At 50.1% G+C, this 13,045-nt stretch overlaps 1 protein-coding gene across 12 annotated transcripts in view; it reads left to right on the forward strand.

Annotated features, from left to right (window-relative positions):
* The window catches only part of MYCBP2 (MYC binding protein 2), a 3,160,061-nt gene that overhangs the window by 1,913,642 nt on the left and 1,233,374 nt on the right, over nucleotides 1-13,045 (forward strand). For all 12 annotated transcript variants that reach the window (XM_069639721.1, XM_069639717.1, XM_069639718.1 and 9 more), the window contains 2 exons: nucleotides 1,579-1,634; nucleotides 2,077-2,192. In XM_069639721.1, coding sequence (XP_069495822.1) covers nucleotides 1,579-1,634; nucleotides 2,077-2,192 — 172 coding nt within the window. The remainder of the gene's footprint in view (nucleotides 1-1,578; nucleotides 1,635-2,076; nucleotides 2,193-13,045) is intronic.

A 13,045-nucleotide genomic window follows, 5' to 3' on the forward strand; every position in this document is an offset into this window, starting at 1 on the left:
CCGTACACAGAAGATATACCCTCTACGGATTACAGCCCCTCGGGTGCTGCTGTACTTGCTGTCGCTGGCCAAAGCAGGGCTGGCGCACGCTTCCATCTCCCGCTACACCAGAACTCCGGGGCCGTCGTCGCTGTGGTCGCACCGCCTGGTCAAGGAGTACAGGAAAGGACTTTTCCGCTCATTCACGCTGGTGAAGGCTCCGGCCCGGTGTAGGAGCTCCATGTGGTGCTGACTAGGCTCACGGGTCCTCTGTTCGAGCCTATGCATTCGGCACCGCTGAAATTCCTATCGTGGAAGACAGCGTTTCTTGTGGCCATCACCTCCGCACCACGAGTGGGAGAGATCCAGGCCCTCTCCTGTAAACCTCCATACTTAACATTTCACAAAACTAGGGTGGTGCTGCGGACGCACCCCTCCTTCATGCCCAAGGTGCCGTCCGACTTCCATCTCAACAAGCCCTTGGTGTTACCTGTTTTCTTCCCGTCGCCTTTGTCGCTGGCTGAGAGGACTTTGCACTCACTGGATGTGGCTAGAGCGCTGAAGTTCTACGTGGACCACACAAAGAGTTTTCGGAAGACATCACAGCTATTTGTGAACTTTGGCCCTGTGAACCAAGGGAAGGCCCTCTCCAAAGCTTCCATTTCCAGGTGGCTCTCCGGCTGCATCACCCATTGTCACCTGTTGGTAAACCAACCGTTGCCTGGCCATCCGAGAGCCCATTCGACCAAAGCAATCGCTGCAACTATGGCATTCCTGTCTGGTGTGCCCCTGCTGGACAGCTGCAGGGTTGCTACTTGGAGGTCGACGCACACCTTCAAGAAATTCTGTGTCAACCAGGATTCCAGGGAGGAGTCCAAAGTCAGCCAAGCAGTGCTGCGCAACCTGTTCGCTTGAAGGTGAGCCTGGTGAGGAGGTAAAAGATGCTTAATGTTGAGTTGTTGAGATGCTTAATGTTGAGCCTTGCCACCTCCCGTGGTTGTACATGTGTGTACTGCTATGTATTCTTTATTCATGAGCATGTGAATCCATGCTAGACCCCATGCTGGAGAAGGAACAAGTTACTTACCTGTAACTATTGTTCTCCAGCATGGGTCTGGCATGGATTCACATGCAAACCCTCCCCGCCTACCCCTATGCGGCTCTTCTCTTGGTCCTACTGCCACTTTACGTGCTACCAAATCTGAAGATGGCTGCCAGAGATGGGGCTTAGGTACAGGGCAGTCATTGGCTGGGGGCAGTATGACCCAGAGACCAGTGATTGGTTGTTAGGAGAAAGACAGTTCAGAAGTGAAACTGATTTATTCTTTACTGAGGATTCCCAGCCTGATGGGGAACATTCATGAGCATGTGAATCCATGCCAGACCCATGCTGGAGAACAACAGTTACAGGTAAGTAACTTGTTCCATCTTTCCTAGCACTTAATGTGCCCAATTCTTGAGTATACGGAACCAGTGTCCTACCTTGATTAATATTTCAGTTCCTTTCACTGTCTGGCAGGATTACAAATCAGAGGATGACATAATACTTACATTGATCCTTATTTCTGTTTTAGTCAATGTCCTCTTGTTTCTTTTCAGGCCTATGAAAACTATTCCTTTGAAGAATTGCGCTTTGCATCACCAACACCCAAAAGGTATCTCAAACCTATTAATTTTGCTATGACATCTGTTAGCTACATGACGTGACAGTCATTTTAAAGGTCCAGGGTATTTTTACTATTACAGAGCACCTGCTCTCACAGGTGTGAACTGTCATATGGGCAACTTTCTAAAAATAAATCCCAAATGTACTCAACTGTCAAATATTACTGCTAACATCTTTTATCTTGAACACATATCCAGCTATGGTTCCCATATAATGTAGTGTTTCTAGGGTGCCTTTTCAATGTAATTATGATATATGGTTGTCCATTTACACTGCTCACTATTAGGATAGAATATTTTGTATCTAGATGTCTGAAAAGTAAGGCATAATGTCACCTATTCGACTCGTACTGTACTTGCTGCACACAGCTACTGTATCCTCATTGTAAAGAAACTGAGATTGTTAATTTAAGTTTGCTTTCTTTTTCATAGACCAAGTGAAAACATGCTAATTCGAGTCAACAACGATGGAACATATTGCGCAAACTGGACGCCTGGCGCTGTTGGTCATTACACGATTCATGTTACCATAGATGGCATTGAAATAGGTACCTTGTTTACACTAGAAATACAAACGTATACAATTGTTTCTCAGATTCATGCATGTTCTGCTCTCTTCTTAAAGTATCTGCTGATGGATAACAGTTACTGTACCAAGGCATCTGTTAATCTCTTGATCTTGTGTGATTGAGGTTTTGGTGTGCAACTTAGAAAAAGTAACAATGTACGGTTGAAACAGTAGAAGGCAGTGAAAGTAATCATGTGAGCAGTAAAGTAAGAGAAAAGTGGTTAAATAGATAATACAACCTGCCTTATATTTATAAAGCAGACATCTAACATGAACAGTTTTCCATTACCAGGTAAGTAAATCCAAGGTTCCAAAGAGTTCAGTCACCAGTTGAGTGCCTCGGAAGGGTATGATGAAGTCTTAAAGTTCCCTTACACAAGGTTTGGCCAGAAAATAAGAAAATGTACGTTAAAAGCACACTTTTAAGAAAGTAGGCTTAGAGTAAAAGCAGGAATACACTGTAGGGTACATTCCCAGTCCACCCCTGTTACCCAGGGGGGACCCTAGACCAGTATTCCATCGACCATGGCCAGAAGCTGGTAGTGTTAGGGAGTAGACTTAATGCCTATGCAATCCCTATGGTGCAACAAGAGTGGTATGTAAACTGCCACCCCAAACTCTGATATCTGAAATAACCAACTAAACACCAACACGAGAATCTAGGAATTACTGCTGCTACAAAGGAAATGTCAGGATATCGGGAGAATCCTGGCCAGTAAACCAAAAAACCACAAAGGCTCTGAAGTAGGCATGGGAAAGCACAAGAGTCATGGACCCCCTGGAGAAGTCTATTCAGAAACCCAAGAAGGGGTGAAACCTAACTGTTTACCGCAATAGTCTATGGAAGAGAGTAATCAGTTGAAAGCAAGGACAAAAGCAGAGCCAGATGAGTAACCGCTACGAGAACATTGCATATAAGAAATGTGTAATGGATTTCTTCTTTTCACGGATTCCTCTATGATATCTATATCCCAGTGCTGTGGCTCTTTTTTTCACTAGCAGAGGGGACAGCATGGGTCTGTTTCGGCTCTCTGATGCCTCTGTGCACCCTGTAACCTGAATTCCTTTTTTTCTGTTAATTCTGCTTGCTTCAGGAACACTGCTCCATTTGAAGTTTATTACTCCTTGTTTCCTGTCATGCCAAATCTGCCCAAGACCTTGGGTTTTAAACCCTGCGTCCACTGCAGCTGTCGAATGTCTGTCTCTGATCCGTCTCTGATCCTTACAAAGTCTGCCTGTACTACCTTGGACACTGCCAGTCGATGCACCCCAAGGCACTTCGTGAGCAGGCGACCAAACTATTCACCTTTCTCCACAAAAAAAAGGGTGACAGGCGATCCTTTTCCAGGGTGCCGGGTGCAGAGCGTTGAACCGAAGAACAGCCACCGGTCCACAAGAGAAAAAAGAAGCAGCAGCACTTTGAGATCCCCGTTCCCCCTGTGGGTCTTCAAAATACCATTCTCCAAAGCGCTTCACATTATAACAACAAGATACATGGTAGTTTATAACAGTAGAAACAATTATAAAACATGAGTCAAACCAACAAAACAGTGACTAGAGCAATTAGCCTGTAAAGAAAACAACAGGTGAGTGTAATAGGAGAGGAAGAGAGGAAGTAGGTAGGGAGAGGTAAGTAGGGGAGAGACATGTGGGAGAGAGAAAGAGCGGTTTCAGGGTGGGGAATGGAGAAGAGATTTCAAGGAAGCACGGAAGGAGGAAAAGGTGGGGATGGAGCAGATATTGAGAGGTAGGGAGTTCCAATGTTCTTTCTCCTTGAAGAAAAGGCGTAATCGCTGTACAGGCTTTTGGGCCTGGCCACAGCTAAAATGGACATGGATCCGTCTCGGAGTCGCACCGCTCAGTCTTCATACATCGATCTTCCAGCCCCCACTCCTCTCTCCACAACGTTTAAAGCACTGAGGCTTCTCAGGCGGTATGTACCACTTCCTAGGGGCACGCTCATGGCTCCAATGGAAGACATTTATGACAAATAATGTGGCCCCACCCCCTTCAGGGTTGGAGTCCCCATTTCCTAGTTAGGATTTCGTTGAGGAATTTTATGAATTGGAAAGTGACCTAGTGGATCTTTCAGCTGGCTTGCAAGACACAAGTGATCTGGGAACTCCAGCAGAATTCCACATGCTCCCAGCTCCTATCCCGGGAAAGCTTCAGGCATTTTCCTTTCCAGGCTTTTCAATGCCTGATGGCTATGGTGGTGGAGCCTTTAAGGTTAACATCCCCTTGTAGACACATGGTGCAGTTTAAGTTAACCGACATTCTGGATGAAGTTATGCAAAGAGAGACTCTACCGCCCTTTAACCTGGCAGTTGACTTACAAGTCCTCGAATGATGTTTGAAACTGGCCTTGGTCTCCCCCAAGGTTGGCTAAATGGGTCACTGACATGGACTGTTGTATGGCCCTGGAGAACAGAATATACAATGCAACAAGCTGCCCTGGGAAATGGGAGACGATTTGGGGAAAATGGAATGCGGGAGGCTGCGGAGGGGGGAAGCTGACCTTTTTAATTGTGAACTCTTTGCGTTGCTTCTGGACGATTCATCTTTTCACAGTACTTCCCTTTGTCTATTGTTTGCTTGAATTTGGCAGTGTCATCCAATCGTGTTGCAATATTATGTTTTTTCCTATGTGTGGGGTTATTTTTATTTCTGTTTCTGTGCAAAATAATAAGTGTTTTTAATGTAAAGATTTAATCATCTTATTTATGTATCACCTTTGTAAATTTGGTATGTATTTTAAGTTGAAAGGTCTCGAATTTCTGTTCGCGACCCAAACAACTATAAAGAAAAAAAAGTGTTTTTAATTAAAAAAAGAAACCGGCCTCGGTCCCAAATGTGAACTGGCATCTGCAAAGAAACACATTAGTATTACTCCTACGTCCCGTCCCCTTTCTTCCATACTGCATGGGCGTCCCTTGCTAGGCATGGGAGATGGAACCTTTTTCACCAGAAAAAAACCTTCTTCCCCTTTAAATTTAGCTGCGTGTGCGGGGAGCGGCCCTGGGAGCATGCGCTTCTGACTACGCCCACTGGCGCCACTCCTCAGTTCCCTTTTCCGCATCGACGGGAACGGACCGATTTCACCAGCGCTCCTGGGTTTGGCTTCGGCCTTGTAATACCACGCGCTCTTCCCCGGATACTTTCCTTTGTCTTCTGTTTTTTATTCAATCAGGTACTCTGTCCTCTGGCGCCACGCTCCTCCCCGGCGCATGTCAATGTCAGCGGGCTTCAGCAGGTGTCCAGCCTGCAAAGGGCCCTTCCCTACGTCCGACCCCCACGCTCTTTTCCTCTTCTGCCTTGTGTCTGGCCACGGCTGGGATGGTTGTACCACGTGTGAAGCACTTACACTGCATGCTCTAAAGAACAGGTTAACTCAGTGGAGGGAGCTCTTTGAGAAGTCTCCTCCAGAGGACTTGAAGGACTTCGTCAGACACAAGTCAAGGCCCAAGGTAGGGCTGCTTTTTTCCATTGCACCCCGCAAGGGCGACTCCTTCCCAAGGAAATGCCATAGCCGGAAGAACCTTTCAGGTTCTCGCACCAGCACAGGTACCAAGGCTACTTCAGCTACCGGCCGCCAGGCCGAGGGGTCATTAGATCCTTCCAGGGACAGTGATGAGGGACCGCAAGGTTCTTTTACCGAGTGTACACCCGAGGGGCTATGCCCAAGTACCGGACAGATGTTGGAGGGCGCGCCTGTACGCAGCACTACCGGCGATGCGTCGGAGGGAAACGCACCTACCAGGCCCCGTCCTGAGGTGCAGGGTAGGTCACATGCTCCACCGCCAAGAGTCGTGGAGGAGGCGGGCCCAGCCAGGTAAGCACCATGACTTTGGTACTTGGCATGCAGCGCGACAAGATGATTGCCGCGCCAGACAAAATGGCTGCTCATCCGATACCGCCCTTTGGTGTGTAGCAGGTGGGGGAACGGGTTTCAAGATGGGACTGGTCTCAACCAGGTACGTGGCCTACAGCTCATCCATCAGCATCGCAGGGCAGATTAACCCTGCAACCGTCAAGACAGAGTAAGCTGCAGCCGTCTGCTACTCAGTCAATACCACCTGCCACCCCACTGGCCTGTGAGGACCGGATTTTTTTTAAGTTCCTCACACTCATGAGATCTCCTCAGATGGGGGCCATCCTTCGGGATGTGATCAGGGACATGCTCCCTCCTGCCCCTCCGCCTGCGCCAATAGTCATTCCTCCTATGGCTCCAGCGCCGCAGGCCCCCGTGCAACCCCTGCTGCCCTTGAAGGCTCCTTCGATTCCGGCTCTCCTGCCTCCCACAGTTCAGGCGGTTCCACACCAGCCTCTACAGCAGCCACTGGCTCTGGTTCCTACACTGCAGCCCTTGGCGCCTAGCACTCCTCCACCCACTCCGGACCAACCGGACACCCTGGTGGACACGGACGGGGAGGAGAACCTTGACCCACCGTCTTCAGCCAAGGCCTTCTATGAACGGCTTGCAGGTTTGGCAGAGTATTTTGGGCTTCTTCAACCTGAGGTCGAACAACTGGAGGCGGGGATCCTGGCTGAGGTCCTCACTCTACGCCCAGCGGCTAGAACAGCAATCCCGATGCAGAAGGACGCTGTCGCCTTGGCCAAAAAGGGATGGCTTAAACCCCATTCGGCCCAGCCCGTCAATCGGCGCCTTGACGCCAAGTATAGGCAATTGGAGGGGGATCCACTCTTGCTGTCGGCACACCCTCAAACACACTCTTCAGTGATTGGTACGGCGTCACTCTACTCCAAGCCTCAGTCGAACTCGGCCACCTCGTCCTCTGCGCTTCTAGGCAAGGAGGAGAAGATCTTGGAGGCTTATGGAAAGGTTTATTCCAACGCCTCACTGCACCTTTGTCAATCTAATTCGGATGCCATGCTGGCAGCCGTTAACCAGAGGCTTTGGCAGGAAATAGCTAACTTCCTTCCAGAACTTCCGGTGCAGAGCCATGCACGTTTCAAGGAAGGGCTGGCAGAAGCTAAATTGGTGGTGCAGGACATCATGGAGTCCACGTGGCTCACATTGACACCTCAGGCCAGGCCATCTGCATTGCCAGGGACATGAGAAGGACTGCCTGGCTACGGGCTACCAAGTTCAACCCGGACGTCCAGGAACGCGTATTGGACCTTCCATTCGAGGGTGGCAACCTCTTTCATTCCACCACCGATGAGCTAGATCAAAAGAAAAACAGTTCCCAAATTGCAAAGTCTTTATCCTCACGAAGGCCATGCCCAAGGCATACACCCAGTCGCATCAACGCTCCGAGAAGGGGCAGGCTTTCACCGGGTTCCGGGGCTTCCGAGAACGAAGGTCGAGACAGCCTGACCCTTCTCTGAGTCAGCACTGGTGCAAACAACAGAAGGGGGGGGGGGGCCAAGGGCTTTTTTCAGTCCCCCTCATCCGCACCAGCCTCAGAGGGAAAGAAGCCATGACATGCCCCTTCGGGTCCACGTGTTTCTGGTTGGGGGGCAGGCTCGCCCTTCACGCACAGTCTTGGCGTCAGAGGTTCGCGGACCCCTAGATCCTGTCCATGGTGTCCAGGGGGGTACCGTCTACCGATTCCTCCCTCTCCTCCCTCCTACCCTCCCGTCCACTCCCACAGATTGGGACAACTCCTCTGTTGGTGGAAATTCGATTGCTCGTAGAGAGCCAGGCAGTGGAAGAAGTCCCAGCCTCCCAGCAAGGCTTGGGCTTCTACTCCAGGATTTTCGCCATATAAAATAAGAACCAGGCTTTCAAGATGGTTACGCCAGCACTCATTGCTGAGACACTGTGCAGGGGACACTGGATGTGCTCCCTTGATCTGAAGGACGCATATTTACATGTCCCTATTTGGCAGCCTGATCACTCCTTGCTTCGGTGCAGGATCATGGGCTTCCATTTCCAGTACAAGGTTCTACCTTTCGGCCTCAACTCAGCCCCCAGGGTACTTACCAGACTTATGAATGCAGTGGCGGCCCTCCTCAGGGCCCAAGGCCACCATTTCTACCCGTACCTGGACGACTGGCTCATCAGGGCGAGATCTCCGGAGGCGGTTCACCACACTTCCTCCGCCCTTATGATCACACTCCACGAGCTGGGATTTTCTATAAACCTCAAGGAGTCTCAGCTGCAGCCTGCACAGAGCCTGACCTGTCTGGGCCTCATATGGGAAACAAGCTCCGAGAGGGTTTTCCCCTCAGAGGACAAGATCATGACCATCAAAAAGGCCGCAGGGCACTTCCTCAGCCGAGAGGTGACCTCGGCCTGGTGGTACCAGCATCTATTGGTTATCATGGCAGCGGTCCTATTGGCCGTACCGTACCCCACACGAGGCTCAAGATGAGGATATTACAGCTGCACTTTGCAGCCTCGTGGAATCAGGAGCCGGGCTCTTAAGAGGAGCTGGTCAGCATTCCTCTCTCTCTCCGCCCGGCCCTCACTTGGTGGTCCAGGCACTGCAACCTGCGGATGGGCAAGCCCTTCCAGCAGGCAGCACCTCAATTCACCATCACTACGGATTCCTCCCTGGAAGGCTGGATCACTACTTTGGACAACCCCACTGTCCATGGAGTCTGGTCCCTTCAGGAGCAGGAGGCTCATATCAGCTGGCTGGGGCTGAAGGCTGTCTGGCACGCTCTCAAGGCTTACCTTCCGCTTATTTGTGGCAAGGTGGTCTTCATTCAAACGGACAACTCCACCAGCATGTATTACATCAACAAGCAGGGTGACACCAGGTCCCCTCCGCTGTTCAGTCTAACGGTCAGCAGTTGGGAATGGGCCCTGGAGAACAACATCTACCCGAGTGCCATCCATCTCCCGGGGCAGTCTAACCTGGAGGTGGACAGGCTCAGCAGACTGGGAGTTGACGATTACGAATGGCAATTGAACGATCAAGTCCTGCTCGGGATCTTCAGCAGACGGGGACATAGTCAGGTGGGTCGCTTTGCCAACTGGTCCAACAGGAGGTGCCCACAGTTTGCGTCCTGGCAGGGGCAGGGCCCGACTCTCTGGGCGATGCCTTCCAGATTCAGTGCAACAGCATGACCGCATATGCATTTCCTCCCACACCTCTGGTTCACAGGGTGATCTGCAAGATAAGAGAAATGTGTCACCTCTGCATAATTCTGATAGCTCTGTGGTGGCCGACAAGACCCCAATCTCCTCAGCCTCTTGGACAGGCTGCCCATTCACCTGCTGCGGGGCCCAGCACAGCTTCTCTCGCCTAAGGGGGGCAGGGTCATCCACCTCGCTCCACTGAAGTTAGCCCTTGCAGCTGACCAAGTCACGATGAAGCATCTGAGCCAGTCACATGTTAACCTTGACATCATTCAGGGCGCTAGGATCAAGGCTACTAGGAGCCAGTACAAAAGTAAATGGAGTAGGTTCTGTCATTGGGCTGACTCCAAGGAGGTCGACCCCCTTACTTGCATGTTGGACGATGTGCTTGCCTTCTCGGCTCACCTCGCACACTCAGGGGTGCAAATAGACACATGCTGCACTGACTTGGCAGCCATAGGAGTATACAGGAACTCTGAGGAGGAAGTCTTCTCCTTGTCCAACATGGTGGTTAAACGATATCTGGCGGGCCTCACCAGGCTCTATCCGCCCATCAAGAAGCCACACCCGCGTAGTTGGACCTCAATGTAGTGTTCGGCGTACTAGCGTACAAACCATTCGAACCAATGGCGTCCGCGGAAATCAGACTGGTCACCATTCAAACAGCCCTGTTGGTGGGTTCTTACATTTGCACGTAGGGTCAGCGAGATCCAGGCACTGGAAGCGTCAGAACCCTCCACTGCTTTTCACAGAGAAAGGTAGTCCTGAGAACACAGAGCCAAGGCCACAGCTGTCGCAATCCAGAGACCGGTTCCGTGGCAGGTCATCAGCAGGACGGCCACCTGGGCCATCCCTTCGGCTTTCTGTAAGTACTACTGTTTGGACGCCGGCTCCAAGTCACACGCAGCTTTGGGACAGGCGGTTCTAAGGAACTTGTTTTCTTGGGGAGGGTCACCTCTCCACCCTGCGGCTACATTCAGTTGTAATCGCCCATGCAGCATGGAGGAAACGGGATGGGACATAGGAGTAATTAATAGTTTAGTCATCATAGTGACTAATATACTCCTAGTCCCCTTTCCTCCATACGTCCCACCATCCTACCCCCTATTAATACTGGTGTCATTAGGCAATGTTAATATTTTCAATGCGTCAATGGGGACTGAAGTGGCGCCGGTGGGCGGAGTCAAGGGAACATATGCTCTCAGGGCTGCGCCCCCGCGCGCCTCTAAATTTAAAGGGGAAGAAAGTTTTTTTTCTGGTGAAAAAGGTTCTATCTCCCGTCCCTAGCGAGGGACGCCCATGCAGTATGGAGGAAAGGGGACTATGGACTAGGAGTACGTTAGTCACTATGGTGAGTAGCTATTAATTTATTTGTTATTACGCAACACATGCCCCTAGGCCTCAGGGGGCACACATTACAAATGTGATCAAGAGGCCAAACACTCAAATAATAGAGGACAAGAAGACAGTAAGATCAGATCTCTTCAGACAAGTCTCGGGTTGTACAGGTGATTTTTGATGGAACTTTTAAACTCAATAAGGGACAAAGATGTCCTCAGAGATGAACATTCCAATACTTTGGTGCTTGCTTGTGCCATCAAATTTCATAAACTGAAAGCGTGGTTGCAAAAGCTCATGGTTATCACTGCAACGCCATTTACACCTGGGTTGGGTTAATCAACAACCAGTCGCTTGGTCAAGTATTGTGGAGCAATAGATGCCCAACATTTGTACATTAATTACTACAATTTGAGTGATCCTGTGCTACCCCGATAGCCATGTAGATCCTGTCTAGATGGAGTCACATGATGTTTTAATAGGCCATGAATGGCTCTCACCGCACCATTTTGTGCGGTTTGAAGCAAGTGTAAATTGGCTTGAGATATTCCAATTGAGAGACTATTGCAATTGTGGAGTCTAGTATTAACCAAGGCAGTGGCTAAGAGAGATATATTTCCAATGGATAAATAAGGCCTTATTTGATGCAATAATTTAGGGACATAGCCACAAGAAGAGTGGATGTAAGAGACCTGTTTCATGGACAGCTCAGTGTCCAAATACACACCAAGCGTCTTGACATGTCTAACCATCGGAATCTTGCTGCCCATGATAGTAAAGCACTTGAAGAGAGGGTCCAGTTTTGTCAGTCGGGGGCCCGAGGCAGTGATGAGCAGCTCTGTCTTCTCATTTTTGAGGGCAAAAGAATTCATGGCCATCCAAGATTGGATGGTAATACACACCCCATTCAAGGCCTCAGTGTCTTGTGCATAATTACTGTATTTGCATGCTTCCCCAGAAAGCCTAGATCCCAGGCAGCCACAGCAAACCGAAGACAGCGAGAGCAAGAGACTAGATACCTGGTGAAGAAATGTTTTTGCTTCTGACAGCCTGGACTTGAGGTCCATCAACATTCGCCTTGGTTGAATTCTCTTTTGGTATTTGGTCCACCATCTCAGATGCTGAATGGCACCTTGTTGCAGGTGATCTGAGGGAGAGCTTTGAAGCCGTGGTAAAGGACGGCAAGGAGGTTTTGCGTCCGATCCTTTAATTGGGCCTGGATACTGCTTGCCTAACTGTGTGGCTAGGACGATGGCCACAGGAACAGTGTTTAGAAGGTTCTTGTGGTTGGGAACCTCTGGTTTTGCCTCTGATGCCCAAGCCAAAATGCTGACCATGCCGTTGGGAAGCAATTTGTTGAGGACAAAAGCTGATGAATCCCACTAAAGGCTCAAACTTCCAAAGCGGTTGGCAAGTCTCTCTCTCTTCGCCACCTACGCCCACATGGGCAAAGGACAAGCTCCCTCTGACATGCAAGTGCAATGCTGTCCAACTAGAGACTGGGGCATAGGTGCCCCTAGAGGAGGATTTTCAGCCCCCACTGTGCCCTCTGCAGCCCCAGGTGCGAAGCTTCTTTGAAACTAACTCCCACCACTCTTCCTGTAGGGGCATGATTTACAGCACCTGGGCCATGCATGTCATTAACCAGGGGTATTGTCTCCCATGTGCCCTCCAGACCATCCCCCTGCCAATCAATGCTTGCCTCCCGGCCCCCTCCTGCTTTGAGGATTGTCTGCTTTTAGCAAAAGACGCCATAGATCTGCAATGTCGCTCGGAACGTAGAAAGGACTGGTACTCCAATTATTTTCTATTTCTGAAGGACAGGGGTTTATGTCCCAGTCTAGATCCGTGGCTCTTCAATCTGTACTTGCACAAGAACAAGTTCAAGATGGTTACTCGGGCTCAGATCCTTCACAGCCCTGACCTGCAAGATTTGCTAGTCTTACTGGAGCTCAAGGGTGCCTATTTGCATGTGCCTATCCCCAGAAGGCCCAGGAAGTAACTTGTATTCACAGTGGAACACTACCACTTCCAATTCTAAGTCCTGCCGTTGGTCCATCCAAGCTGCTGGAAGTGGTAGCGACTCGCCTCAGAAGAGAAGACATTCATGTCTTCCCCATCTGGGAGACTGGCTCGACCGAGCTCGCTCTGCAAACCAGGTGGCTGCACATCTGTTCTGCTTGTGCAGCCTATTGCACAGTTTGGTCTCCTCCCTGAACTTCAAGTTGTTTCAGGTTTTCGCCCTTTGTCCCTCTGATTTATCGAGGCAATCTTGATGGGAAGGGCCTTCCCGCCCAAGGCTCGAATGGTGAATATCATGGTCCATGTCGTACATTTTCAGACGAGGGTTCAGGCCTCCGCTTTCCCCTACCTGATGGGTCTCGTAGCCTTATGCATTTTTGTAGTGCCAGAGACTCAGCTGCGCAGTAGCTCTCTTCAGT

This window comes from Ambystoma mexicanum, chromosome 7q (assembly GCF_040938575.1).
Source record: "Ambystoma mexicanum isolate Mex_15411 chromosome 7q, UKY_AmexF1_1, whole genome shotgun sequence".
NCBI classification, from domain to species: Eukaryota; Metazoa; Chordata; class Amphibia; order Caudata; family Ambystomatidae; genus Ambystoma; species Ambystoma mexicanum.